The sequence below is a fragment of the Temnothorax americanus genome, unplaced genomic scaffold (assembly GCF_048541705.1).
Source record: "Temnothorax americanus isolate GAGA-0224 unplaced genomic scaffold, ASM4854170v1 Scaffold102, whole genome shotgun sequence".
Lineage (NCBI taxonomy): Eukaryota > Metazoa > Arthropoda > Insecta > Hymenoptera > Formicidae > Temnothorax > Temnothorax americanus.
Genome location: NW_027509234.1, coordinates 135620 through 163503, shown reverse-complemented (window position 1 = coordinate 163503; position 27884 = coordinate 135620). Strand labels below are relative to the sequence as shown.

Genomic DNA, 27884 nt, shown 5'->3' with positions numbered 1-27884 from the left:
TTTCGGTCGGATTTGAACTCGGATCTTCAGCTCGTTAGAGCAGCGCATATCTTTCTGCGCCATGATCGCCCTTTTCCTTTTTAAAATAATGCTAGTCACTATAGCAGCCGCAAGTTTTTTCGTTTACGCGACATTATGATGTCACCACTCTCAGACATCAACTAAAAAAATACGTAAGTGGATACGGTTTTGAGAGAACTCTCCGAAAAAATACTCTTCGGATTCTCGCGAGATGCTCGCGAGAATACAATGTCAGAAAAATTACTTTCAAATGGACAGTGTCAGAATAACTCTCGAGAGATATTCTCGAGAGTTTTAAGGCGCGTGTCCACCTGCGAGTAAAACTCTCCAAAGTAGCTCTCGAGTTATTCTGACACTGTCCATTTGAGAGTAATTTTTCTAACATTGTACTCTTGCGAGCATCTCGTGAGAATCCAGAGAGTATTCTTTCGGACAGTTCTCTCAAAACTGTGTCCACTTACGTACTTTTTTAGTCGATCTCTGAAAGTGGTGACATTATAATGTCTCGTAAACAAAGAGACTTGCGGCTACTATAGTGGCTAGCATTATTTTAAAAAGAAAAAGGTTGTTAAATAACAACAAAAAGACCTTCTGGGTCAAGCAATGGATTGATCGCTTGTGTCGGATCTGCTCTAAATTAGAGAGCTTAAGATTGAAGATTCCCAACAATTAAAAATTTCTACAGACTTACAAATTGTAAAGTGGAATACATAGTGCGATATTATTATTTAGTTTTCTGTTTGCGAAATATCTTGATGTTAGATTTTTACATGTAAATATTAAATATTTTTTTTTTTTAATGTACTTAATTCGCGATGTAAAAATGTATTTAATTTTAACGCTGTAACTAAAACGTGCAAAGTATGTAAAATTAAGAGTAACTAATTATTGACCAAGTAATAAGAGAATGTATTAAAAATATTATTATCTAATTCTTTTTAAATTATGAATTTTTCGCACTTTATTCGCAAAACATAAAAATTAAAAAAACTTTTATTTCTGTCACAGTAGTATTCTACAATGGTTCATGATTTCCGCATTATTTAATAAGTTCCTTTGTGTCATCATGTAGCTCTCAAAATACGAACAGCGTTCGAGCTTGGCGAGCTGATCTCCGAAAGTAAAATAACGTCGTGTCGATTTGCGAGTAGGTCTTGAAAAGTTCGCTCGCCGAGAGCTGCGATTCATTCTCCGTTATAGGTACTCTTTAGGAATATGTCCATTTGCGAGAATCAATCTCGAGAGCTACTCTCGAGAGTTTTACTCGCAAGTGGACACGCACCATTAAAGTTATTATAACATAAACAAAGTTAAAGTAAGGCTTGTGGTAAACCTCGTAAACTTTGACATGCAAAATAATTACATTTATTAAATTTAATGTTTCTATTACACATAATTCAAGCTAAACTAATTAATATTATCTAAGGCGTAAGACGCTACGGCAATGCCTATGCAATACGTGTGCTACCTAACTGTTACTACGTTTACGCGAGCGCGTTACTTCTGTAGTAACTTACGATAATTCACTCGTTTACGCGTAGTAAATTATTGTAAGTTACTACAAAATCCCGTTTACGCGAAGGAATTATCGTAAGTTTAGTATGGGCTGGCTCTAATACTTTTTCGCCGCAGTGTATAACATCTGTCGCTCGACGTTCGCCGCGCCGCACCGCGCCCCGCTCGCCGCTCGTCTCTTGACCCCCACCGCACGCCGCGCGCCGGGCACCGTGCACCGTGCCAGCCCAGCCAGCCGCCGAGGCCCGCCTCTATCGCTCCTTGTGCGCTCATTTGCTCAGACGTTTTATTTAATAACTCGTTAACTATTGCGAATTTTGCAAAATGGTACGAGACTTTTCTTTTCAGTTTGACCCAATCTACCCCCCTTATTCGGGTGGTTACTTTTATTTTGAACACCCTGTATATTTATATGGATATACATACATTGATAATATTTTTATTATTAACAATAAAATCAATAATACGATGCAAAAATAAAATATATGGATTTGTAGAAAATAGTTACAACAATTCAATAACATTTATAATATTTATATTCAATAATATCTCTTCCTCGTAAAAAGCCTTCAGATCCTCCTTCATGTACCTCTCTTCTCATCCCATTTCACCTTCTTTCCATCTATCCAGATCTTCCTATTCGTTAGGATTACTGATCTTTTTTTCTGCCTTTTCTGTCGCTCTTCTCCATGCATATGAGGCTTCTTTTCTTCTTCTCGGCTCTCTCCTTTTTCTCTCTTTCGTCTTTTCAAAAAAAAAAAAGAAAAATGATTAGTTACGTGACAGAAATAAATTAATTTTTATTAAAAAGTAAAATTAATTTTTTTATTGTATAAGTAATAAGTATTTTGTAAAAAATAAATTACTACTTATTTCAAAATTAATAATTAATAAAAAATAATCACGAATTTTTTCAATAATAAGCAATAATCTCAGATAAATTACTTATTTTACAAATTATTTGTTTGAAATAAATAATTTAATTATTGCATTACGTGCTACACACAATAATTATATGTTTTACATATACATACATACATATATATATATATATAGGTCCGGAAGTATGTTCCGGGACTTTTATTTTTGATATTGGTATATTCCGGGATTGGTATATTTGGCAGTTTCCAGGACTGTCCTGGAAAAAAATGATGTCCTACGGCAATTTTCGGGACAGTTTTTTGAATCTGATTACATATATATGCGTTATATTCCAGGACTGTACATTTCAAAAAACGTAAACAGTCCCGGAACATACCTCTGGACCTACATATATATACGAAAATTGCCGTAGGACATCAATTTTTTCCAGGACAATCCTGGAAACTGCCAAATGTCCCGGAATACACCGATATCAAAAATAAAAGTCCCGGAACATACTTCCGGACCTATATATAATATATATATATATATATATATATATATATATATATATATATATATGTATATATATATATATATATATATATATATATATATATATATATATATGTAGAAACTTATTTCTTACAAATACATATCTATGTATATTTATAAATTGTGATATTAAATATTAAGAATATAAAATGGGCCCCTCCAACGCCCATTTCCGTGAGAACGCAACCAATATCTTTTTTTTGTCTCTCCGATTTTTATTTACAAATGATACATTTGTAAAAATCAATAACGTCACAGACGCTTCTGGCATTAATTTTGTCAGTACCGTCAGAATAAACGAATCTGATTTTTATTATAATCAGTACCGTCCGAATAGACGCTTCTGACATTTACTTTTATTTTATTTTTGTATTATGGGCCTCTCCAACGCCCATTTCCGTGAGAACGCAACCAATATCTTTTTTTCGTCTCTCCGAATTTTATTTACAAATGATACATTTGTAAAAATCAGTAACGTTACAACATACGCTTCTGACATTTTGTCAGTACCGTCAGAATAAACGTATCTAATTTATATTACAATCAGTACCATCCGAATAGACGCTTCTGACATTTATTTTTATTTTATTTTTACTTTTTTACCTAGATGTTTTTGATATTCAAATATCTTTCTAACTATTATTACAGTGTACGTAACTTTCTAAATAATATTAGATCGTATGTTTTTATCTTGTGAAAGGCAACAGTTCATCTCCCTCTACAATTTTCATAAAGTGTTGTCTCATGCACTTTACGTCCTTGGAATATTTTTCATCACAAGGATTGCCTCCTAAGGCTACAGTTGTGGCAAAAGCTGCGGCGTAAATTCCGCAACTTGTACCGTCTGGTTGTGCATCGACTTTCTCAAAAATAATATCACTTTGCCTTATTTTTGGATATCGACGTTTTATGTATTCTCTTTCCTTGAGCACCAATCTGTCGTATGTACAGCCAGGTATACTGTCATATACGAACAGTTTGGTGCCATCACAAAATATACATCGCCAGTGTTGAATTCCCTCTGCAAAGTATTGATTTTTTCCTCCAATTATTTGTAAGCTTAAATCGCTCTTACTAGCGTCAATATAATCAGGCAATCCTTGATACTGTACACTTTGCGTTTCAAAAGGAGTACTTTGTCTCACAATGCGTAAAAATTCATCTATTGATTCGTCCGTTAGTTCGTCTCCGGACAAGACATTTTGTCTCACAATAGAAATAGGTATAATAACTTCATTTAAATTTATCATTCGTCTTGCCTTATCCTCTTCGGTTATATCTCGCTTGTAGCTTGTACCAATATATGTACAATCATCATCCTGATCCATATCTTGAGCAATCATAGCAGTGGTAATTGCTGTTTTCATCGGCGAAATGTCAGATTTTAACGTTTCGTTAATTTCATTAATGATATTTTCGCTCTTTACTGCATTTTGCTCAATAGTTTTTCGACTACTTAATTTTTTACTTGCTTTCTGTGCTTCTTTAATATAACTCGGATCCCTTATTTCCATGTGCCTGTTGTGGCGACTATCCAAGATTTCCGGAAGCATGCATTCGTTATAGAAGCGTATTAGACAAGGCAGCATATGCTTGTCCCAAAAAGCATTGTCTCTATCTACGTGCACTATTTTCATGCTTTTCGGTGTCCATATGGCAAAAATGCAATACTGTCGTTGCGTTATGTTTAATTGGCCTTGAATTTGATAAAAGAACCGATGCTTTTCATTTAATTTACCTGGGTCTTTTGCATCAAAGATGTTTTTCAAGGCGGGTAATGTTTTAATGGCTTCTTCTATTGCTAAATGTTCGGCCGAATGAGGACATTTAATCTCCACTAAGCCATCGTCATCAATGAGTCCATCAGGAGAAGCACCCAGGTATGGATATTTGCGATCAATAAATAAGCCGCAAGGTTTGATGTCTTTGCTAAGTTTTGCGGCTAAAACTTTTTGCTATTGGTTCGTGAACGCGACCATATGCCATGGCGGCGGTATCAACAGGCGAAGAATATAAAATATTTTTCACTGTTGTTACACAAGACGTTGTTGCTCTCATGCGACAAACCATTCCAAAATTGGACGCTGTCAACATGACACGTCTCAATGAACACCACAGCTTGGAATCACTTTGTTGTCTCGTATCGCGTTCAGTTTGTTCCCAATTTTTCCCATATTCGAACAAGTTTTCCATATGCCTTTGTCGATTTTGTTCAAATACATCAGATGAGAAATCTGGCTTTTGCGATTGTGGGCCATAATATTTATCTGTTCCTGATTCTCGTTTAAATTTCTTTTGTTTGCCATCTTTTTGTCGAGATTCTCTGGTTCTCGCAATTTTTTTTGCCGTTGCTCTTCAAGTTGTTTGACAGTAGGAGGAACAGTTTTAGACATGCCTTTATAAACTTCCGTGAGGACTTGCTGCGTATTATGTTGCAGAACTGCTCCCGTAATTCTAGCATTGTACGAACCTCGTTTGCCAAAATGAATGCGTTTTCCACCAATTTTTTTGCAGATTATCGAATTAAACGATTCTGCAGGATTATTGGTTAAATTTAAGAGCAAGCTGTCAGAATAAGCACCGAGATAAATAAGAGCACTTTCTATTCTTTCATATAGACCATGCAGTTTCAAACGTGGTACGTAATTTTTATTTCCGTCAATTTCGCACTTTTGACCGCGTTCCTCACATCGTTTATGTTCACCAAATATGTGACTAGCAATATTTAATATGTCTTTTCGTAGTTCTGTAGCCTTACAATGATGAGGTTGGTCTTGTTTTTGTCGTTCAGAAGCTAGTCGCAACACTTCTCTCCGTATTTTTAAAACGCTATTGTCTACAACTTTTCGCATTTCAATAAAACCACGCATTCTTTTTGGCTGAGTCGTTTCAGCAACGGCTTTCAGTTTTTTACAAAGATTACGCAGTAGATGATTGGTGCATTCTATTTTTTTCACCGTTATCATCTGCTCCTGGTACGGTTTATTATTAATGATGGAGTGATATACGTTACTATCTCCATCGGCGATAACCGTTTTGTAAATAAGTCCGTGCATCGGAAGGCTAAGTTTGAAACCTTCTGCAATAGCATCACTCTCCATGCTTGTAGAGGCTGCGTTGCGATCAAAATTTTTATAACATTTGTGCGTTTTCGCAGCGCAACCCTTTCGTTCAGCCATGTCACATATCGCGCAATATTTATTGCGGATGCCAACGAAGAGAACTTTCCTTGTGCGATAACCAATTATTGCACCTACACCGGAAAGTGAGTCGTAGGCTTTACCGTACGATCTCTTCATCCAGCTGCCATCCGCAACGACAGTTATATATGGAATACCATTCACAGTTTCGTTTCTGTCTAAGGCGAGTTGTTTTTCTTCTTCGCCTGCCTTTATCATATTTTCCATGGCTGTTTTTCCGAATTCTTCGACTAGATCTTCGCGATATTTTATATACGTAACCTCAGACATACTAGGAATATTCATAGCTGCACATTGCTCATTCAACTGGGCATAACCATTTCCAGTTGTGATAGATGCAGCTACAGCAGCTTTATTAATATCCAATATGTCTGGTTCTGTAGGTTCGGACCAGATGTTGTCTTTATAATTGCACATTTGGCATTTGAAGAACAACTGCGTCAATAACCCTTTGCGACGAGCTTTTATGAGTTTCCAATCTTTAAATTGACACTCTATTCCTCGCGCATGATTATCGAATGTTCTGTGGATCTCATTCAACATAAATGAAATGTCGACAATGCTACGGCCTTCAAGCATGCATTCTTGGATACGATTTGTATCTAGAAGGCCCGTATTATCGATGACAAGGTCATAATCATTATCGCACTTTTCGACATTTAAATTGCACATACCTTTATTTTCTTGCGACGGACACTGCGTTACTTCGGTATTGCAGTTTGAATCCATCATATCGGGCAATGTTACCATTGATTCTCGGAAATTGATGGATTCGTTGTCCGTACTTGCCGCAATTTCTGCGTCATTTTCTTGACGCCTCTTCAGAGCCTGTCGCCTGTAAAGAATAATAAAAAAATTAATATATGAAATAACACTTGACAAAAAATTGGTGTAGTCGAAAATAATGTTGAGTCGATATGAAATAAGTTTAAAAGAATAGTGTACATATGACAGCAATCCTTTGTTTATTTTTATTTTATAAAACTAAGTATATAAGAATAGACGCTTCAGGTTTTATATTACTGCAGGTAACTAGCCTGTGTCAAAATAGATGCCTTTGACATTTATATTGTTATTATTAGAGGCCAGTATAATCACAACATATGCTTGTGTAATTTTTTAAACCAGTGCCGTCAGAATAAACGCATCAGCTTTCTGTATTAAAATATTATTATTAATATTTTCCATAAATTTTTTATCGTAAATGCCACTACCGTCAGAACAGACGCTTCTAATTGTTATTAAAATCAATACCGTTGGAACAGACGCTTATGACACTTACTCTGCCAGTACCGTCTAAATAGACGCATCAGCTTTCTGTATTAAAATATTATTATTAATATTTTCCATAAATTTTTATCGTAAATGCCAGTACCGTCAGAACAGACGCTTCTGATTGTTATTAAAATCAATACCGTAGGAACAGACGCTTATGACACTGTATGTACTACCATTACATTACTAATGACTATACTACTAAGTATTATTACACGCTGCAAACATGCACAATTTTTAGTTTAATGTTAAAATAGACAAAGGATTGCGTATTTATCTTTTACAAAGATACTACTTATATTTTAGATTCTAAAAAAACTTTAAAAGAATAAAAATTATTAACATTTTGCAATATTTTACACTATGTCAAAGAACAAAATTTGTGTGTGTGTGTGTGTGTGTGTGTGTGTGTGTGTGTGTGTGTGTGTGTGTGTGTGTGTGTGTGTGTGTGTGTGTGTGCGCGCGTGCGTGCGTGCGTGCGTGTATGTGTGTGTGCGTGCATGCGCATATATGCTAATATGCACATGATGTTTAAAAAAATATTCGTGAAAAAAAAAATTATAGTAAGAAAGTTGACCTAACCTTTATATAAAGTTTTGTATAACAAAAGTTCAAAATGTAAGAAAACCGGTCTGCCTGTCAGTCAGTCAGTCAGTCAGTCAGTCCAGTCTGTCTGTTTGATTAAATTTTTCTATTCGTAAATATCAAGAGATACGGTAGAGCCTCGCGACAAATACACGCGGAGCGAGAGCTCACCGTGACTCTTTTACCCGAACGCACGAGTTGAGAGTACCCGAAATTTTGAGATCTCAATAACGAGTGAATAGATCAAATTCTAAGTAGGCTTGAGGGATTTGTATAATAAATATTCATCAAAGTGTTATCATAAATGCATAATGTATACTAACCTTCGTAACGCTCCTTTCTTCCGGGACCGTCTGTGTAAATACCAAGGCTTCTTCCTCTCCAAACGTTTTACACCCATATTTATTTCCTTATAGTCCTCCTTAGTCTCCAATACTCACTTTACCGTTCACTTCACTGTTCACTTCACTGTATCACGTTATTACACTCGCGTCACTACACTATCGTCGCGACACTCGCGACAGTATCTATCTATCTATCTATCTATCTATCTATCTATCTATCTATCTATCTCACTCCGCGATCGTCGTTGATTTGTTATAAACATATACACACGTAGATCGTGTTTACATTACCAGTACTGAAAATCTGTAGTAGATATATCAATAAGAGATCTAGGCCGGGGATCTCAGGGGGGGTGAGGGGCGGGGGGGGGGAGGCGCCGGGGGGGGACAACTTGGCGGCGAGGGGTCTGCCGGGGGGGGACGACTTGTTGGCGAGGGGTCAGCCGGGGGGGGGACAACTTGGTGGCGAGGGGTCAGCCGGGGGGGGGACAACTTGGGGGCGGGGGGTCAGCCGGGGGGGGACAACTTGGCGGCGAGGGGTCAGCCGGGGGGGGGCAACTTGGTGGCGAGGGGTCAGCCGGGGGGGGGGGACAACTTGAGGCGAGGGGTCAGCCGGGGCGGGGGGGACAACTTGGTGGCGAGGGGTCAGCCGGGGGGGGGACGACTCGTAGGCGGGGGGTCAGCCGGGGCGGGGCGGGGGGGGGGACTACTTGGTGGCGAGGGGGAGCGGGGAGGGGGGGACGACTCGTAGGCGAGGGGTCAGCCGGGGGGGGGCAACTTGGCGGCGAGGGGTCAGCCGGGGGGGGCCGACTTGGTGGCGAGGGGGAGCGGGGAGGGGGGGACGACTTGGTGGCGAGGGGGAGCGGGGGGGGGGTCGGCGAGCGTGTCGGGACATGTTTATTAAATATTAATAAACATATCGCATTGACAAGGGGTACCGCCGGGGGGGGGGGGAGGAGGGTTGTCACTTTATCGGCGCGGGGGTATTACAAAAGCGCCGTCCTCTCGTTCGCGTTCTCTCTCGCGCGCGTTCTCTCTCGCTCCCGTCCCCCGTTTGCGTTCTCTCTCGCGCGCAGTTTCTCTCTCGCTCCCGTCCCCCGTTTGCGTTCTCTCTCGCGCGCGTTCTCTCTCGCTCCCGTCCCCCGTTTGCGTTCTCTCTCGCGCGCGTTCTCTCTCGCCCCCGTTTGCGTTCTCTCTCGCGCGCGTTCTCTCTCGCTCCCGGCCCCCGTTCGCGCGTTTCTTTTCATTATAATAAATAATTGAGAGAAGGAAAGATAATTTTAGATACAGTGATATGCATTTTAATATATATATATATATATATATATATATACATTTATTTCTCATGTAATGCATCATGTACAATATTATCTGCAGCATACGCCAACAGTTCACAATCAATAATTGAATTCTTATCATAAAATTCACGCAAGATTCTAACTGCGTTACATTTATCGGTGATACAATTTTGGCGTAAAATGATTACAAATTGTTTAAATTTTTCACTTACGCCATGAACATTTTGACACAGTTGAAAATACACATTCTCGACGCAATGTTCTAGTTCGAACAAGAAGAGTACGGTTGACGGTTTCATGTACAAGCTGGTGTCGCACGAGGCCAATTTTACAATATCTGCGTCGCGTATTTTAACGAGTTCGAGATCTCGAAACGCTAGCGATGATGGTCCTGCATGCGATGGTGACCGCACGAGTTGCTGAATATCCGCACGTCTTTCGATGAACGTCACCCACGTTGCATGAGGCAGAATTATTCGATTGCCTCGGTTATCGCCAATATGTATATCCACAGAGGACATAGGTCCCACGTTGATCCCAATATCCAAATATTTATAAGCTGTTGCTGTCAATGCGTATCGTCTGCCTAGTATACGAACCGCGCGACGCTCCAACGAAATGCTATAGAAAAAATAATGAGATTACTTTCAAAAATAATACAATTCGCAAAAAAGATATAAAAAAATATAAAGCTCTATAAATTATACAAAACTTACTTGTTTTCACACGTTGGAGTTTCAACATCGGGAATCGGCACGTAATAATTCATACGTCTACTGCCAATGCTGTTACCGCCGTTGCTTCCTTCAGCGGAATACATTCTTTCTCTCGGTTATGAGAAGTGAACACCGTTCGCACAAGCAGTCGATACGAGACTAGTCGTATAAAAAATTAATCGAATATACGCGGCAACTTACAAAACTATGATGAAGGAGGGGGGGAAATTAATGTTTCTGGAACGCCCAATTAGCGCTCTGAATTTTAGGAGAGGGGATTAAGGTAAGATGTTTTTTTCTTTATTAAGACGTATATCCCCCCCTCCCCCCTCCACATGACATCAACCGCGAAACATGTTCAAACATGTTCGTCTAAAACTGATATCGAAGCTATCGAGTTAGAATTCGTCACGATACCTACTTATTTTTTAATTTTTTGTACACTATCAACTAATGGGGGAAAGGAAGTAAAACATTGTAAAATTTACACTGTTTTGTGTTAGAGAACTCTTAGCCTCTCCTTCTAATTTTCGTTGAAAGAGATCGTTGGCTTAAGCTCCTTCCACGTTGCTCTCCGGTGTTTTCTCGGGAACGGTGTGGTCAAGACAATGAGTCTTTTATTTTAAGTCTTTTATTATTCTCGACAAGTCTACTAGCAACTATATGATAACGAAAAATCGCTGAGCTTAAGATAGCCGTGCTTCACGTGCTGCTTGCTTGACTCGCTGCAAGCTTCTGGCGAGAGTTTGGTGGAGATGGCTCGGGTCCGCTCACGTGATCGCGTAGCTAAGCGGGGGAACAACAGGGACGGGATCGTAAGCGAGTATGCCCGAAGCATTAATATCACAATACTTAACAACGCCGCCCGCCTTGAAGGGTCTGCCCTTCAACAATTGCTTTAAATGACAGGTGGCTCGTAGCCATAAGTTGACAAAACAATCGACTGAACTAAATTAAATCATTGTAACATGAGTAATTCAAATTAATACAGTATGCTTAGTTTACGCTGGTACATAAATGAACTTAACTTAAACATTAGATATAAAAAAATTGAAGAATTCACGCAAATAACATGCCTTGCAATATGTTTCATGTTGACAATATAAGTGTAAAGGAATTTACGCATAGTAGCTTACATCTATAGAATTATATCGGTAATATTGCTAACTTTGAAAGCGGTCTAACATAAGATCCTTTCGAAGTTCTGACCTTCGCTGAACGCGCTAATCCATCGGAACCTAGATGTATGTCTTCTATTCGACCAGTTATCCATTGCAATGGAGCTACGCCTTGTTGCTTTATTAAAACTAACTGGTCAAGTTTCAATTGTTGACCTTTTGACATCTTCCACTTATGTCTTTCCTGTAATGAGTTAAGATATTCGCTGCTCCACCTATGCCAAAAATGCTGTCGCATTTGTTCTACTACTTGCCATCGCAACAGTTTATTCGTGTTAACATCTGTTAAATTGCGGGCAGGAAAACTGTTTAACGGAGAGCCAACCAGAAAATGCCCTGGACTTAAGTAGCCTAAGTCGTTAGAATCCGAAGTTAAAGGGACGAGAGGTCTCGAATTTAAAATAGCTTCGATTTCGCACAATACGGTTGACATTTCTTCAAAGGTTAGGTTGGCTGTGCCAACAATACGAGTGAGATGGAACTTGGCGGATTTAACTGCAGCTTCCCATAAGCCCCCAAAGTGGGGAGCGTTAGGAGGAATGAAATGCCACTCGGTTTGTTGATCGCGTAAGAAATGCTCTATGGAGTTGTGCGCTTGTTCGGTTTTGAGAAAATCATAGAATTCCTTAATTTGTCTTTGTGCTCCAACGAACGTAGTCGCGTTGTCGGAGTACATTCGTTCGGGTTTGCCCCGTCGCGATATTAATCTTTTTAGTGATGAGATAAAGGCGTCAGTAGTGAGGTCGCTCACAAGTTCTAAATGTAGTGCCTTGGTGGCGAAACATACGAAAACTGCAATATAAGCCTTATGATTACGAGAGTTTCGGCGTTTACCCTCACGTAAAGTCACAGGTCCGGCGTAGTCGACCCCACAGTGCGAGAATGGCCGCGATACGTTAACTCTTGGTGCGGGCAGAGAACCCATTATTGTTTCGGAAAAGATCGGCTTAGCCTTAAAGCATATTACGCAATTGTTAATGATTTTACGAGTGGATGATCGCAATGATAGCGGCCAAAACCGTTGCCTAACTGCAGCCATAGTAGCTTGCAAAGGAGAATGCATATTACGTTGATGCTCAAATTCTATTATACGCTTCGTTAAAATGTGATTTCGAGGAAGGACTATTTGATGACAAGCGTCGAATGATAGAGCTGAGTTTTTCAGTCTTCCACCGACTCGGATTAAGCCGTCTTCACTCATGAATGGAGATAGTGAAAGGATACAACTAGATTTGCTAATGTCGTTTTGATTTTTTAACGCATGATACTCGTTAATAAAGGCTTTCATTTGAACAACCTTGCATATGATGTTTAAAGAATTTATAATCTCCTTTGGAGAAATCTCGATGGATTGTGAAATAGAATCTTGAGGCTTGGTGAATCTAGAACAATAAGCTAAGATTCGACATATTTTGTTAATACTGGAAAACTTGTTGAGCAAGTCGTCGATAACTTCGCAGTCAATGGATACAACAGCTGTGCAAACGACCCTTTGTTCAGGAATCTCGCCATCAAAGGAATTGTATTCCCCGCTTGGCCAATGGCGGTCTGGCTCTAGTAAGAATGATGGGCCGTGCCACCACATGTGCGAGTCTATTAGATCGTCAGGAAATGATCCTCTGGATAGAATGTCTGCTGGATTATTGCATGAAGCGACGTAGCGCCAACTGCTTATGTCAGTTAATCGTTGAATTTCCCCAACTCGGTTAGCTACGAATGTCGACCATTTGCGCGATGGAGAAGCTATCCAATTTAAAGTTATTTTGGAATCTGATGACAAGAATACTTCTACGTCTATTAAATCGATTGATGATCTAATTTTATCAACTAACTGCGACAACAATAGTGCTGCTTGCAATTCGAGTCGCGGCAATGTTACTGCTTTAAGTGGTGCGACACGAGATTTGGAGCAAAGTAGGTTTGACTGGTATCCTTGATGACCAACTTTCATGCGAATGTAAACGCACGCACCGTAAGCGCGTTGGCTAGCATCGCAAAAGCCATGAATTTGTGTGGATTTTGGATTAGCGAAATTACCGACGCAACGAGGAATATGAAACTGATTCAAACAAGGAAGTTGTAATTTAAGTCTTAGCCATTTTGTATGAGAGTCTTGCTGAATCGATTCATCCCAATCCACTTTCGAAATCCATAAATCTTGTATTATTAATTTCGCGATTACAATTATCGGACCAAGTAGCCCTAATGGATCAAATAATCTTGACACTTCAGACAATATCGAACGTTTAGTTACGACGTTAGGTTGTTGACTAGGCTTATACGAAAAACGAAATGTATCGTCATCTTGATCCCAAAGGATGCCTAAAATACGGAAATCAGAATCTTTATCAAACGGTACGAGACCCTCGCCTTGATCGCTCACGCCATTCAATAATTCGGGACAATTAGATCCCCATTTACTAAGTTCAAAAGAAGCTAGTTTTAGTAATTGTACTACTTGATCTCTAATGACCATCGCTTCTGATATTGTATTAGCTCCCGTAAGTAAGTCGTCGCCGTAGAAGTTACGTATAACATGCAACGAACCTATGGGAAAGACGTGGGCGTATTTCTCCGCTAGGTGCTTAAGGCACATTGTAGCGAGGAAAGAGGCAGCTGCAGTACCGTATGTAACAGTAAGTAATTCATAGATCTTAACATCTAGATCGGACATGAGACGCCAAAGAATACGTTGCAGTTTCGTCTGCGAAGGATGCAGCAATATTTGTCTGTACATTTTAATTATGTCGGCTACTATTACGTAAATGTAAATACGAAAGCGCATGAGTATAGACATAAGGTCTTCTTGAACGACCGGTCCTATCATCATAGAATCGTTTAAGGATATGCCGGTATCAGTTTTGCATGATCCGTCAAATACGACGCGAAGTTTTGTACTTTTAGCGGACTCTTTTAACACGCAATGATGAGGCAAGTAATAGGCTCCGGATTCGTTAGAAGATTGTTCTACTATCGGTTTCATGTGACCTAATGTAAGATATTCATCGATGAAATCCGAATAACGTTTCTTGAGATGGGGATCACGGACGAAGCGTCTTTCTAATCCCTGCAAACGACTTAATGCGATATTTCTCGAATTGCCGATACTAACAATTAATTCTTCCTTTAACGGTAATTTGACTATGTATCTACCCTGTTCGTTTGTCGATACATTTTCTAAGAAATGTTTTACGCAAAAACTCTCTTCGAGAGTATAGTTATTTGATTTGTAGTGAATCTCGTCTAGCTGCCAGAATTTACTTAACTGCTCGTTTAATTCGGAATTGCTGAGAGAAGCGTGAAAAGATTGCATGTTTCGCGAGTTCATTACGGAATTGTTTAAACGACCCGCTAGAATCCAGCCTAATCTGGTTTTTTGCAATGTCGGATGCTTTTGTGAAGGTTTGATCTGTCCTACGCATATGAGGTTCCAGAATGTGTCTGCACCGATCAATATGTCAATTTTAGACGCAATATGAAAATTGGGATCGGCGAGTTCAATATTTCGCGGTATTTCGAAAGCTGTTCGTTTCACGTTAGAGGATGGAATATCATCTGTTACGCGATCGGTTACAATGCAATCAATGATCGTGGAATAAGAATTTAAGCGCGATTGCAACTTTAATTGCACTGCTTGATTTGAACGAGTGGTTGTGCCGTTTATACCTGATATAGAGATATTTATCGAACGTGGAATTAGACCTAAAGTGTTTAAAGTGTCTTTAGAAATAAAATTAGCTTGCGATCCGGAATCTAACAATACTCTGCATGGTTGTAGTGAACCGTTTTTGCTTTGAACGAGAGCTACAGCGGTTGATAGAAGTATGCATTTACTATCAACTGTGTTTGAGGCGTGAGAGACCACAGCGTGCGGAGTACTCGTATTCGTAGACTCTGATGAGCTAGCTTCCTCTTTGTGATCGTCACTCGCCTTGTTCCGATCAGATGATTCCGGGATGTGCAGCAATGTATTGTGCTTGCGAGAACAGATTCTGCAAGTCCCTGAAGTACATTTGCTTGAATTGTGAGCCGTTGAACGAAGACAGTTCAAGCAGATCTTGCGTGACCGAATTTCCGCAATCCGTTTGAGAATCGGGAGAGCTAAAAATTGTTTACATTGGTAAATAGCATGTTCACCTTTACAAAAATCACATTTTGTGCTAACGGATGCATTACATGATGTCCTTTGTTTGTTACTCGCTTGCGAACGCGAATTTACATTTTTCGTAGAAGTATTGGATGACCTACCAGTTGATTCGATAGCCTGACAACGATGGGCTAGGAAAACGTGAAATTGTTTCAATGTAGGTAACTCGGAGTCCTTGAGTGACAGTCGCCATTCTCGCTCTGTGGTCGGGTCGAGCTTAGAGCTAAGAATGTAAACTAAAAGATCGTCCCAATGTTCTGTGGGACGCTTCAGTGCTTTTAATGCTAGCATGTGACGCGCAGAACCATCAGCGATCTGTCGCAATTCTACCACGTTTTCCTTCGTCATAACCGGTAACTCGATAATGGATTTGAGATGCGTTTGTACAATGTCGCGTTTATTATCGAATCTTTCCTTTAATAGGTCCCACGCGACCGCATAGTTCGCCTCGGATATCTCGAGAGGGCTTAGTACATTACTTGCTTCGTCGGTAAGAGTGGCTCTCAGGTATTGTAGTTTCTGAATATCACTGAGAGTTGTATTCGCGTGTATGATCGAAAGAAATGAGTCGCGGAACGGAAACCATTCATCAAATTTCCCCGAAAATTTAGGAAGATCGAGTTTCGGTAATCTGACATTATATGTTTCTCGCATATCAGAGGCATTTGAAAGCGTTGGTGACGCCGTTACCGCATTACGCGAAGTAGACTGAGTTTGCATTAATTCACGCATTTTACTTGACAAATTAAAGAATGCTTCCTCAAAGGCGACTCTATCGTTAGCTTCTGATTCATCGAGCATTTCTAATTGAGTTTGATAAACATTGTAATCGGCCCAATACTGGTCTAATTTAACTTTACGCTCTTCAAGCTGCAATATTATCGACGGAGACAATGAAGAAATGCTATCGACATAGCTTCTTATGCGCGTGCACGACGCCTTTACGGTCGACCGTCGTTTTTTTATGTTGACCGGGTCGTTATCCATGTCGGAATCAAGATTCTATGTATGTTGAGTACAAAATGACAAGGAAATTCTGGTTGGCGACCGTTGAAAACAGCTTTCCTTACCTGAATATTACGGGCGCTAAATATAATGTACGCGTCGAAACAAGAATTGCCTCGTTGTACGGTGGGGGAGGGGCACCGATGTCGCACTGTAATGGCTGCCGGCGTTCCTCTGAAATGAATCCTTGCGCTGCCTTGCCGTTCCTGCAGGGATCGGTCCGGGATGATTTGTCCGCTGGCGCGGGATTCCTGGCTGGTTAGCTGATTCCCTGGGATCGATTCGCTGGTGCAGCGGGGTTCGAAATAGATGCTTGTATGAAAGTAGAAGACAGTGACCTGCCTTTCTTAATGGCGGTGAAGCTTCGCTAATCTCCTTGCGTTAGATTACAGCGATTTTAGAAGTGCAGTAGATGTCGTCGAATTACGGATGGCTTACTGTATCCGGTGGTCCGGCCTTCCATCCGTCTGTATCCGGATATATCAGTCTATATCCGGCTCGAAGGACCAATGTTTTGTGTTAGAGAACTCTTAGCCTCTCCTTCTAATTTTCGTTGAAAGAGATCGTTGGCTTAAGCTCCTTCCACGTTGCTCTCCGGTGTTTTCTCGGGAACGGTGTGGTCAAGACAATGAGTCTTTTATTTTAAGTCTTTTATTATTCTCCACAAGTCTACTAGCAACTATATGATAACGAAAAATCGCTGAGCTTAAGATAGCCGTGCTTCACGTGCTGCTTGCTTGACTCGCTGCAAGCTTCTGGCGAGAGTTTGGTGGGGATGGCTCGGGTCCGCTCACGTGATCGCGTAGCTAAGCGGGGGAACAACAGGGACGGGATCGTAAGCGAGTATGCCCGAAGCATTAATATCACAATACTTAACAGGCGGCATCCGGCGGTCGTTAGCCGGGAACGATGCTTAGCGCACGGGGTGCATCGTTACACCACCCCCCTCTTAGGAATGGCTGAAACTAGAGGCATATCACTCGCCATCTCACTCGGTTGGTCGGAGGCGTCGGCTGGATGGTCGGCTGGCCTCAGGCTGGTTTTCCCCGCGACTTTTCTTTTATCCACCGTACGGAGCCATCTCCGTTAAAGTGGATGTGCCATCGTCGATGCCCGAGCGTGGGCTTGTACTGCCGTGCGACGTGGCATGCGAAGTGGGGTACTTCGACGATTACCCCGGGCTCGACTTGGATCGGGATCGGCGGTGGCGGCAACGGCCCCATTACCCGTGCCGGCTGCAGGGTTGGCCGTGGGCATCGGGGGACCTCGCTCAGCGGTCGTGCTCGTCGTGGTGGTGGCGGCGGTGTGGCCAGCAGCTAGGCTTGCTTGGAACTGTTGGCTGCGTCGGACCGTTGTATGACCGTGCCAACCCGTGGCACGGCCCTCGGCTGAGTCGGCCCGGCTGGCGGCGGTGGTGGCCCCGTGTCGGGCTCGCCCCTGTACAAGGTGGCCCATCCTCGGTCGATCCCGGGGTTGGCCGGGTCGTACTCCTCGTCTTCGCCGAGGATCTTGGCGATTTCGGTCAGAATGTCGTGAGCGGCTGCCGGTGTTTCGTCCGTCATGTCTCTTGATATTCTGACGATCGGCGCTTCCTTCCGCCGTCGCGTCGGTGCTCATTGCGCTTGTTTTTGTTTTCCGGCAAATGTTTAGGTCGGGGTAGGTCGTCGTCGCGTAACAATATTCGGTTCGTCGGCGTTGACGTGTGGACGCACGCTTTCCGGCGGGGTTCGTTTGAACGGCGGTAACGGCCGGTGCGAGCGCGTTCCCCCCCCTCCAGGTCTGGATCAGGCACGGCGGGTGGTATATCGGCCGGGGCGCGTTTTAAATCTTGCACGTGCACGTGCCGGTACCACTTTCCCAAGCGGCTACGGAGATCCACAATGACTGGCGAGATGATGCGGCGAATCTCTAGCGGGCCGATAAACTTTGGCGCGAGCTTCGCGTTAAACGCCGCGCTTTTGTTGGACAACGGGCGGTCCCGCTTCCATACCCATTCCCCAATTCTCGGTCTCCATTCTCGGCGGCGGAGGTTGTAATGCTTCTCCTGGTGCTGAAACGCGCGCGCCAACTGGATTTTTACGAGTCCGTATGCCTCGGTCAGGTGGCGGTGGAGTGTCGACGGCGGGATCGGAGCGTCGCGCGGCGCGTTTTCCCCGGGGCGCCGTAATTCGCGGCCGTGGTTTAGGTATGCGGGCGTGTAGCCGGTCGCGTCGTGCGTCGCGGTGTTGTACGCGAACTGGAGCTCGGGTAGGTTTTCGTCCCAGGTTTTGTGCCTCTTTGCGTATTGTGCGATCATCGTTTTAATTACGCGATTTGTGCGCTCCACCGGGTTGCAGTGGGGCGCGTATGCCGGCGTGAATCGGTGACGAATCCCGCACTCGTCTAGCAGCTTTGCGAGTTGTTGCGATTTCAACTGGGTGCCATTATACGACAGGATTTCGTCCGGGCATCCATGACGGAAGATAATGGCTTCCCGTTTCGTGAATCGGTCTTGCATATTTAAGAGCCAAACATGGCCGGCGGCGGATCGCGGGAGCGGACCGACGAGGTCAATGGTGGCCTGCTGCCACGGGTGATTGAGGGTGGTCGGATGTAACTGGCCGGCCGGTTTCTCCTGCGCGGCTTTGTGCGCCAGGCATGTCGGGCATTCCCTTACGTAACGGGCGATATCGCGGAACATGCCGGGCCAGTAATAGCGGAGCGCGACTCTCGCGATCGTCTTAGCGATTCCTAGGTGGCCGGCGGTGGGTGCGTCGTGGTACCGTTCGAGGATCGCGGCGCGCTGGTCCTTCGGGACGCACTCCTTCCACTGTTCGCCCGCCGGAGTGTCTTTAAAGTCCAGGCTGTGGAGCACGTGCTTCTACAGCCGTCCGTGATCGATTCGGAAGTCAGGTACTTCGTGCGGAGTGGCTTCGGTCGTGTGCCACATACGCGTGTGCCACGGGCATTTCGGTGCGGAGATGCCGAGGCTTTCGGGTTGCCGTGACAGCGCGTCGGCCACCTTGTTGAGGTTCCCTTTACGGTACTTGACGTCGAAATCGAACTGTTGCAATTTGAACGCCCACCTCCCCAGTCGGCCGGACGGTGATTCTATCTTTTGCAGCCATTTTAAGGATTGGTGATCCGTGATCACCGTGAACCGGTATCCTTCGAGGTACCCGCGCATTCTCCTGATGCCCCAGATCACCGCGAGACACTTTAATTCGGTGGCGCTGTAATTTCGCTCGGCGCTATTCAGAGTGCGGCTGGCGTACGCGATCACGCGCTCTCCCTCGGGAAAATACTGCGTCAGCACGGCCCCGAGGCCGGTGGTGCTGGCGTCGGTCTGCAGGTAAAATTGGCGCGTGAAGTCGGGGCAAGCGAGCACCGGAGCGGTCGTCAGAACCCCTTTCAGCGTCTCGAACGCGGCCCGTTCGGTTTCCCCCCAGGTCCACCGCGCCTGCTTGCGGGTCAACGCGGTGAGCGGTGCGGCGAGGGTTGCGAAGTCCTTAACGAACCGGCGGTACCAGGACGCGATCCCCAGAAACTGCCGGACTTGACGGACGTTTTGCGGGGCGGGCCAGTTTGCGACGGCGCTGACCTTTTTGGGGTCGGTTCGAATACCGTCGCGGTCGATGATGTGGCCGAGATATTTAATTCGGTTGACGCAGAACCGGCACTTTTCGGGGTTGATCCGCAGGCTGGCTTCGCGGAGCCGGCGGAACACTTCGCGCATGATCCTCAGGTGTTCCTCGAATGTCTCGCTGATGATGACGATGTCATCCAGGTAGACGACCACGCGTGGCTCCAGCTCGGGGCCTAACACGGCGTCGAGCAAGCGCTGAAACGTGGCCGGCGCCGAGTGCAACCCGAACGGCATTACGGTGAATTGCATTAAGCCTCTTCCCGGGACGGTAAAAGCGGTTACGGGCCGGCTTTCCGGTGAAAGCGGCACCTGCCAGTATCCGTTTTTTTGGTCAAGAGTCGTCAGGTATCGGGCCCCCCGGAGTTTATCGAGGGTCGCGGTGATCTGAGGTATCGGATAGGCGTCCTTTTCGGTCACGTCGTTTACTTGGCGAAAATCGATGCAAAACCGCGGTTTGCCGTCTTTTTTCCGCACGATGACGACTGGCGAGCTCCAGGCGCTGTGCGAGGGTTCGATGATCCCGTCGCGAAGCATTTTGTCGACTTCGGCGTCGATGATCGCTTGCATCGCGGGGTTGCGCGGCCGATACCGTTGCTTAATCGGACGGTCGGTCTTTACGCGGATAACGTGCTCGGCACGGTCGGTGGGGCCTCGCACGGCTTCGAATTTCGCCAGTTCGTCGGCCAAAAAACGGCGGAGGCGTTCGTCCTCCGGCTGCGCGCCCCCCTCGGGTAGGTTCTCTACGGCGGCGGTTCGCGTCTCCGTGCTCGGTGCGGTCGGGGACGGTATGGCGAAGTCCAATTTCATCCATAAGTCGACGCCGATGAGCAGGTCGTACTCGAGCGTTGGCATGATTTGAAATTTGTGCCAGAACATCCTCCCTTGTATTGTTACGGGAAACGTGATCAAGCCCGGAACGGTGGTGCTTGACCCGTCGGCGAGGTATACGCGCCCGTCGACCGGTCGGATCGGAAAGTAACGGGCGAGCCTATCGGCGGTGCGTGCGTTTACGAACGATGCCTCGGATCCGGTATCTAGCAGGGCGTCGACGGGCTGTTTGGCTACCATGACGGTTAGGAACGGGCGCGGTTTGTATACTATTCGGAGGACCGGGGGACGGCCGCTTCTTTCCCGGCCCGAGCGGCATTTCCCGGCGGCGGGTGGCAATCTTTGGTAAAAACGCCATCTCGGCCGCACTGCGAGCAGAACCGGCGCGGCGGTCGTCGGCAATCAAAACGGGTGTGGCCCCGCTGCTTGCACCGCCAGCAGCATTCGCGACGGTCGTAAGCTGCGGCGGCGACCGCGGGTTTCGGCGTGATGAGGATACTAGGACCTGGGACACCCTCCCGGGGGGTCGGCGTCAAGGTCAGACGAGTTCCCCGGGAAACGCATCTTCCCCGGGAACAAACGACGTAATCCGTCGCGAGAGGTCCTAGGACACCCGCCAAGGGGGTCGACGTCGAGCTCCGGCGAAGATAACCAGGAAACGCATCATCTACGGGAACAGTGGCCCGGAACGGCGATACCAGGTCCCGAGAAACCTAGCCAGAGGGTCGGCGTCAACGGCTGACGATATCGACGTCACCCGGACGTCTTCTACAGGGAGAACACCCAAATTCGTCATCGAGGGCATCTCCAAGGAGGTGCGCAAGGATCGGCGCCGTCCGCGTCGAAAGTTAATCGCGAGTGAAAACCTGGTGCAGCGGTGCCAAGGAGGGAAGGTTCTCGCACTGCGTTGCGCGTGGAAATTTCCACGGAAACTTTCTAGAACGAGCGTAAACGGGAGATGCGCAATAGGGCACGCGAGATGGTAGTGAAAATCACCGTGTTCTCGCGGGATCGCGCCAGGGGCTCGATTCTCAAACTCACTCGCAAGTTTGCGCATACCAGCATTTCGAGTGGATAAGATACGAGCACGCTCGTTAGTTGCAATTCTCGAATAGGCGATGCGAGCGCTCGGAACGTGGGAAGGACCAAACGTATGCGCTTCCTTGCGAACACGAATTAGGTTTGGCAACAGCGCAGGAATTACTACTTAACCTACATATATCGAGCTTTCTACAGCTTTGTTATTGTCATCGCAGTTATGAATTATTCCACGGTTTCGAGCAATAATAAAATGATAAAGAGTGAGAAGAAGAAGAGATCGGGCAACATTAGCGAGGAACAGCGTAATTTGCTGACAGAGTACATGACGAATCACCCGAATCTCGTAAGTGGCAAGTTTTCGAAAACTTTCACGGTCGATCATGCTGCAAAGTTGTGGCAAGAAATTGCTGAAATTTTAAATGCTTGTAACGGTGCCGAAAAAAATTGGAAGGCATGGCGCAAGGTAATTAAAATTATTATTATTACAGTACGTAATGTAAATAATACTTTTTGATTAGGAACAATTTGTTTATATAGTGTTGGCAAGATTTTCGGTCCCGAAGCAAATCAAAGCAAGGAGAAATTAACGTTCATAGACGTCAAACAGGAGGTGGAGAACTATGTACAACAGTTCTTACACCGGACGAAGAAAAAGTCATGTCATTGATCCCCAAAAATCTAACGGATGGACATTCCACTTCACGAGAGTCAACTACTGAAATGCAGCTTAACGAAGAGGTATTATGTACACTGTAATATATATGAAGTGTAAAACCATAACTATATGTAGATATGTGTGTATGAATAAATATTGTGGAACATATGTATAGGATGATGATGTAATTATCAAGGAAGTGGAATATTTTGATATGGACAGTACAACCCTAAAAACAATGGCATTTGACAACGACATAGAATTCCTTGAAGAGAACTATGACATCGTGAAAAAATCAATGTTAGCAGACATAAACGATAATAAAGAGAACACATTCGATGCGATGGGAAAAAAGAAAGACAATAATATTGAAAGTGATGCTGTTGTAAATGGTACCAGGGGCCACAGTACGGCTAAATGTACTAAAACACAAGGTAAAAAGCCTTTTGCAATTCGGAAATTAGAACAGACTAAAGAAGCTTCTGATAACCTAGTTGATATTGCTAATAAAGATTATAAACTAAAACAAGAGTATTATAAACAAAAACTCGAATATATAGCTAGATGTGCAGAGGCTAAGGAACGCATTGCCTCGGCCGCAGAAAGATGCCAAATGTCTTAAATTAACATTGACTTCTTTGTTAGCTTGGCATATATATGTTATACAAGGAAAACTCTTTTTATAATAAGTTATTGCAGCTAGTACTACTTTTAATTTAATTTGTTAGAATATTTTCATAAACGTTTATGTTGTGGTTATTAACTGCGATTACAGTTGTTTTATGTGTGTCCAAATAACCACTGTTAAAGAGTATACATTGTGCGTCCTCGATTGCAGTGTACAATTAAATAACATAGTTTATTACCAAAGGATATTATTAGAAAAGTAACAAAAATAGGTTTAGTTGTGATACTATTGCATAAAACTAAAGTGTTTAAGTAACAATACGTACAGCCTTTGTATGTGTGCAATTAATTGTCGTTAAAGAGTAAGAATTTAGTGTGGTCTCTTGCAATAATAAAGTATCACATTGTTTGTAAGGAAACGGTTGCCGGAAAGCACCCCAAAAAAGTTACCATGTTTTGATACTCGTATGTAAGACTGAGATGTGATAATACAATGTGATAAACAATACATACCAGATCATACTTGTATACTCAGGAGAAGAGTTTTTTGTAATTCTCAAAATACATTTTTATTTTAAAAAGGTACTTAACCAGGTGACAAACGCACGTTATTTGACATCAAAATAACGTCATTTGACGTCACAGTGACATCATTCTGACGTGAAATAACGTGTGTTTGCTACCTGGGAATTAAGATAAAACTTTCTTAATATCTAAGTTCACTTAGTTTTCTTTTAGTAAATATATTAAATTTTGTTTCTCTACATGTCTACATAAAAAATATTACACATTTATAAGCAAAAATTGATAAATAGCACTTGTGTAATGAAATGTACATCTTAGAACATAAGCTTTGTAAATAAAATTATTTCTTACAGTAAACTTAACTGCAGTTATTTTTAAGCCTACTACTGCATTGTTTTAATTAAAATAATTTCTAATAATTCGCGTTTGCAGTAGTCGTCCTGCTGCTAACTCTTCATTCACTCTACGAGCATTCCTAATTTCCTCAACTACTTCATTAGCATCTTCTTCGTACATGCCAAAATCTAGTTCGTCGTCTCCTTCTAATGGCTGAGGATCGGGCATGTTATTTGTAATACAAATGTTGTGCAAAATGGCACAGGTATTAATAATTTTAGACGCTACATCAGGAGCATAGTGTAAAACTCGATGTTTTAAACAACAGCGGAACCTCATTTTCAAAACGCCGTTGCACTGTTCGATTAAAGAACGACAGCCCATTTGTCGTTCATTATACCGAGCCTCTGCACTCATTGGCTGTGCGTTAGCAATAGGCGTTAATAACCATGGGCGCAAAGGGTATCCGGAATCACCTGCAAATAAAATCAATAATTATTATAATTTTGAACCAAATATAAGTGACTTATATTTTTCATTTTTTGGTTTCCTACATAAATAAATGGAAAAATCATAGTACTAATAATTCTGCAATTCATGCATATGAATACTGTTCACAATAGACCACATGAAATATGAGAGTACCTAGTAAACAGAAAGTATTTCTCCCAAATCTTCTATAGATCTGTTCCGCTGCTTGCCTAGCATTACAGTTATTCCAAATATACACATCATGCGTGCTGCCAGGAAATCGTGCATTGATGTTCAGGATTTTCAATCTGTGATCGCATATCTGAAAAACAAAATATTAATTATTATTCATTGAAAGAATACATAAAAATCAAAAGTTACTAGACAACAATTTTAGCATGTATGTACAGTTAGTTTACCAATTGTACATTGATCGAATGATATCCTTTACGATTAACGTATGCATGTTCTGGGTAAAGCGGGTCATTAATCTTTGGCGGGTATATTGCAACGTGTGTGCAATCGATACATCTGTAGACCCCTGGGAATCTGTGACTGTGGTAAAATCTGTACAAAAATATTGAGACAATTTGATTTATGCCACTTCATTTCATTTTATATATTAATAAATATAACATATTTAATATTTAATAATAATATTGCAGATATAATATAAATATATAATAATGACATACAAATTTACTAATAACTATTATATAAAACATACTCGTTACGCAAATGATGTAGTTCTGCCACAGTACGAGGAAATTTAATCCATTTGTCCATAACTTCTGGACGGTTTGCGGCATTAATAACTTCGTGTATACTTCGTGACACCGAAGACTGGCTTACAGCACTATTTAAATTTTGGCCAATATCTAATTGGTAACTGCCACTCGCAAAATAACGTAATGCAGTAAGTACCTTTGCAACACAAAACATAACGTACAATCAAAGAAATAAGAAATTAATTAATTGGTAAATATAGTTATGTTGTAAATTTCAAGGCATATGTTTCTTACTTTTCTATTTGTGCTCAAAGCAGATACCCTTGTTCCTTGTATAATAAAAGGCTGCACGTCTTCTATAAATTCAGTAGCTAATCTTTTTGACAGCCGATATATTTTTACAAATTTCTTTTCGCTTAATTGGAAAGGGTCACGTTCTTCGTATATTATACGAGGATTTCTATCTGCTGCAAATTCGGCAGCCTCCAGTTCATTTAAAATAAACGCTTGATTAATAAAGTTCATTATTGAGATAACGACATAAATATTGTTTTTCACGTGTAAGGTTAAGATTATACCACCAACTTTCTACAAGAAACGTATTCGCAATGTAGGAAGCGAATACCTTTACCCACTCGTTGCATTGCGAGTAAAAACTTAAGTATTCGCTCCGTTTAGTATACGCATATTCTTCTCGAGAATATACTTTTCAATTCGAGTACTCGAAAATGGGCACATGCGCATACGCTTCTGCTGCGAGCGAGTTCGAGAATAGCAGCCCAGATGTGCCGGCCGCGAACAATAGACGATCGAGAAAGTTCCGAGGAGTGGGAGCGCGCCGGCATAAGTGGGGAGCCCAAGCGAGAGCGACCGCTCAAGGCAGTCTCTCGGGTATAGCCGTGGCGAACACACGTATCACACTCTGTACGATCGGCATACGCGTTATACTTTACAACCGAGAACTCCCGCGTACTATCGCGTTAAATTACTCGCCTTAACTAACAGCTAGGGGCAATTAATTGCCAAATACAATCGAGTGTAAGCAACAATACGCGAGTTGAAATTCGGATACATTGTTAATTAACGGAAGTGCAATTATCGAGTATATAACAACCACGGGCATTGGGTCACGCGGATACGGAATATTGTGCGGACATTATTAATCATTGTATTTAACCACCGAATACTCGTTCGTTAATACTGCGCACGAACACTGTATAACAGAGTGATGGCCGAGTGCGTGATCATAGTTAACAATCGTGGGACATAGAGTCCTCCAATCGGAATAATTATTTGGAATAAAAGCATCGTGACGACTAAACAAATAAGCCGAAATACGCAAATCGAATAACTGTGCAACTTTATTGAAATAAAGCGACGTTCACACCGAGGCGAGAAACTCGCGTTGTGAGACACCTTTATGATATTGTGAAACGGCCTGTAACGTTGAAATGATGATCTGGAATTAAAGATTAATTAATTCTGAAACAATTTCTCCTGATTAATTATAAAAAATTATCGATACTTACCTTCTACTTACCTTGTCCTTCGGCGATGATCCAACGTTGGCCAGCGGCAATCCGGTATGCGATGTAAAGCGAGGATCCGGGGAAGCAGAGCAGCAACAGAGCAGCGATCCATCCGAGGCAGGAACCTGAAAGAAAAGAAGCGCATTAGTACATAATTAAAACATAATTATCGGGACTTACCCTTATCTGGTATGCGAGGTAAAGCGAGGATCCAGAGACGGGTAACGGCAATGGCGATCCATTCCGGGCGTCGATCTGCAACAAAACCATAAAATAATTATCACATAATTATTTTATAATTACTTACCTCTATCTGGTATGCGATGTAAAACGAGGATCCAGGGATGAGAAGCAGCAACGGTGATCCACCAGGGACATCAGTCTGAAATAAAAATTCAAATAAATAGGTTATAATAATTTTATCCTTAATTACCTCTATCTGGTATGCGATGTAAAGCGAGGATCCAGGGATGAAAAACAGCAACGGTGATCCATCAGGGGCATCCTTCTGAAACAAATAAATCCTATTAGCGTCTTGCAAATAATCGGGGCGTTGAGGCAAACTTACGTTCTCGGTAGACTAAGGTAAAACCGAGTGGCGACCGTTTGATAGGAATATTATCCGCCGGAATCGGGCTCAACTCGTGCCGTCCGGTCACAACCGCTCGTGGAGACCGGAGAAGCGTGCAGTGGGGGTCGGCGTTGAGATCCGACCCGTAGAACGTGAGATACCCAGCCGTCGGCGAGCCCGGTAACTACTCTAGGCGAGCTATTGTCTACTGGGAACGCGGATTTAGCATACGGCTGCAAGGTGAGGTT

The 27884-nt window shown here is 43.0% G+C and overlaps 3 protein-coding genes across 5 annotated transcripts; 1 reads left to right on the top strand and 2 right to left on the bottom strand.

Moving 5' to 3' along the window:
- Positions 1–1405: 1405 nt before the first annotated feature.
- Positions 1406–8533, bottom strand: LOC143902956 (uncharacterized). Of its 3 annotated transcripts, XM_077416244.1 has the most exons (3): positions 8336–8533; positions 6827–6987; positions 1406–2280 (listed from the first exon to the last, which is right to left on the bottom strand). In XM_077416244.1, exons 1-3 carry the CDS (start codon positions 8410–8412, stop codon positions 2186–2188), a joined length of 333 nt encoding a protein of 110 aa, XP_077272370.1. In that variant the 5' UTR covers positions 8413–8533; the 3' UTR covers positions 1406–2185. The 3 variants fall into 3 exon arrangements, with proteins under 3 accessions (XP_077272370.1, XP_077272357.1, XP_077272366.1); XM_077416231.1 differs by lacking the exon at positions 1406–2280 and having other exon boundaries at positions 5005–6987; XM_077416240.1 differs by lacking the exon at positions 1406–2280 and having other exon boundaries at positions 5005–6987; positions 8010–8415.
- A 2333-nt stretch (positions 8534–10866) lies between these two features.
- On the bottom strand, positions 10867–17572 carry LOC143902653 (uncharacterized). Its single transcript, XM_077415753.1, has one exon. The coding sequence runs from the start codon at positions 16680–16682 to the stop codon at positions 11517–11519; it is 5166 nt and encodes a 1721-aa protein (XP_077271879.1). The 5' UTR covers positions 16683–17572; the 3' UTR covers positions 10867–11516.
- Positions 17573–21778: 4206 nt separating this feature from the next.
- On the top strand, positions 21779–23552 carry LOC143902988 (uncharacterized). Its single transcript, XM_077416292.1, has 3 exons — positions 21779–22657; positions 22732–22932; positions 23025–23552. The coding sequence occupies exons 1-3, from the start codon at positions 22412–22414 to the stop codon at positions 23469–23471; spliced, it is 894 nt and encodes a 297-aa protein (XP_077272418.1). The 5' UTR covers positions 21779–22411; the 3' UTR covers positions 23472–23552.
- The last annotated feature ends 4332 nt before the right edge of the window (positions 23553–27884 follow it).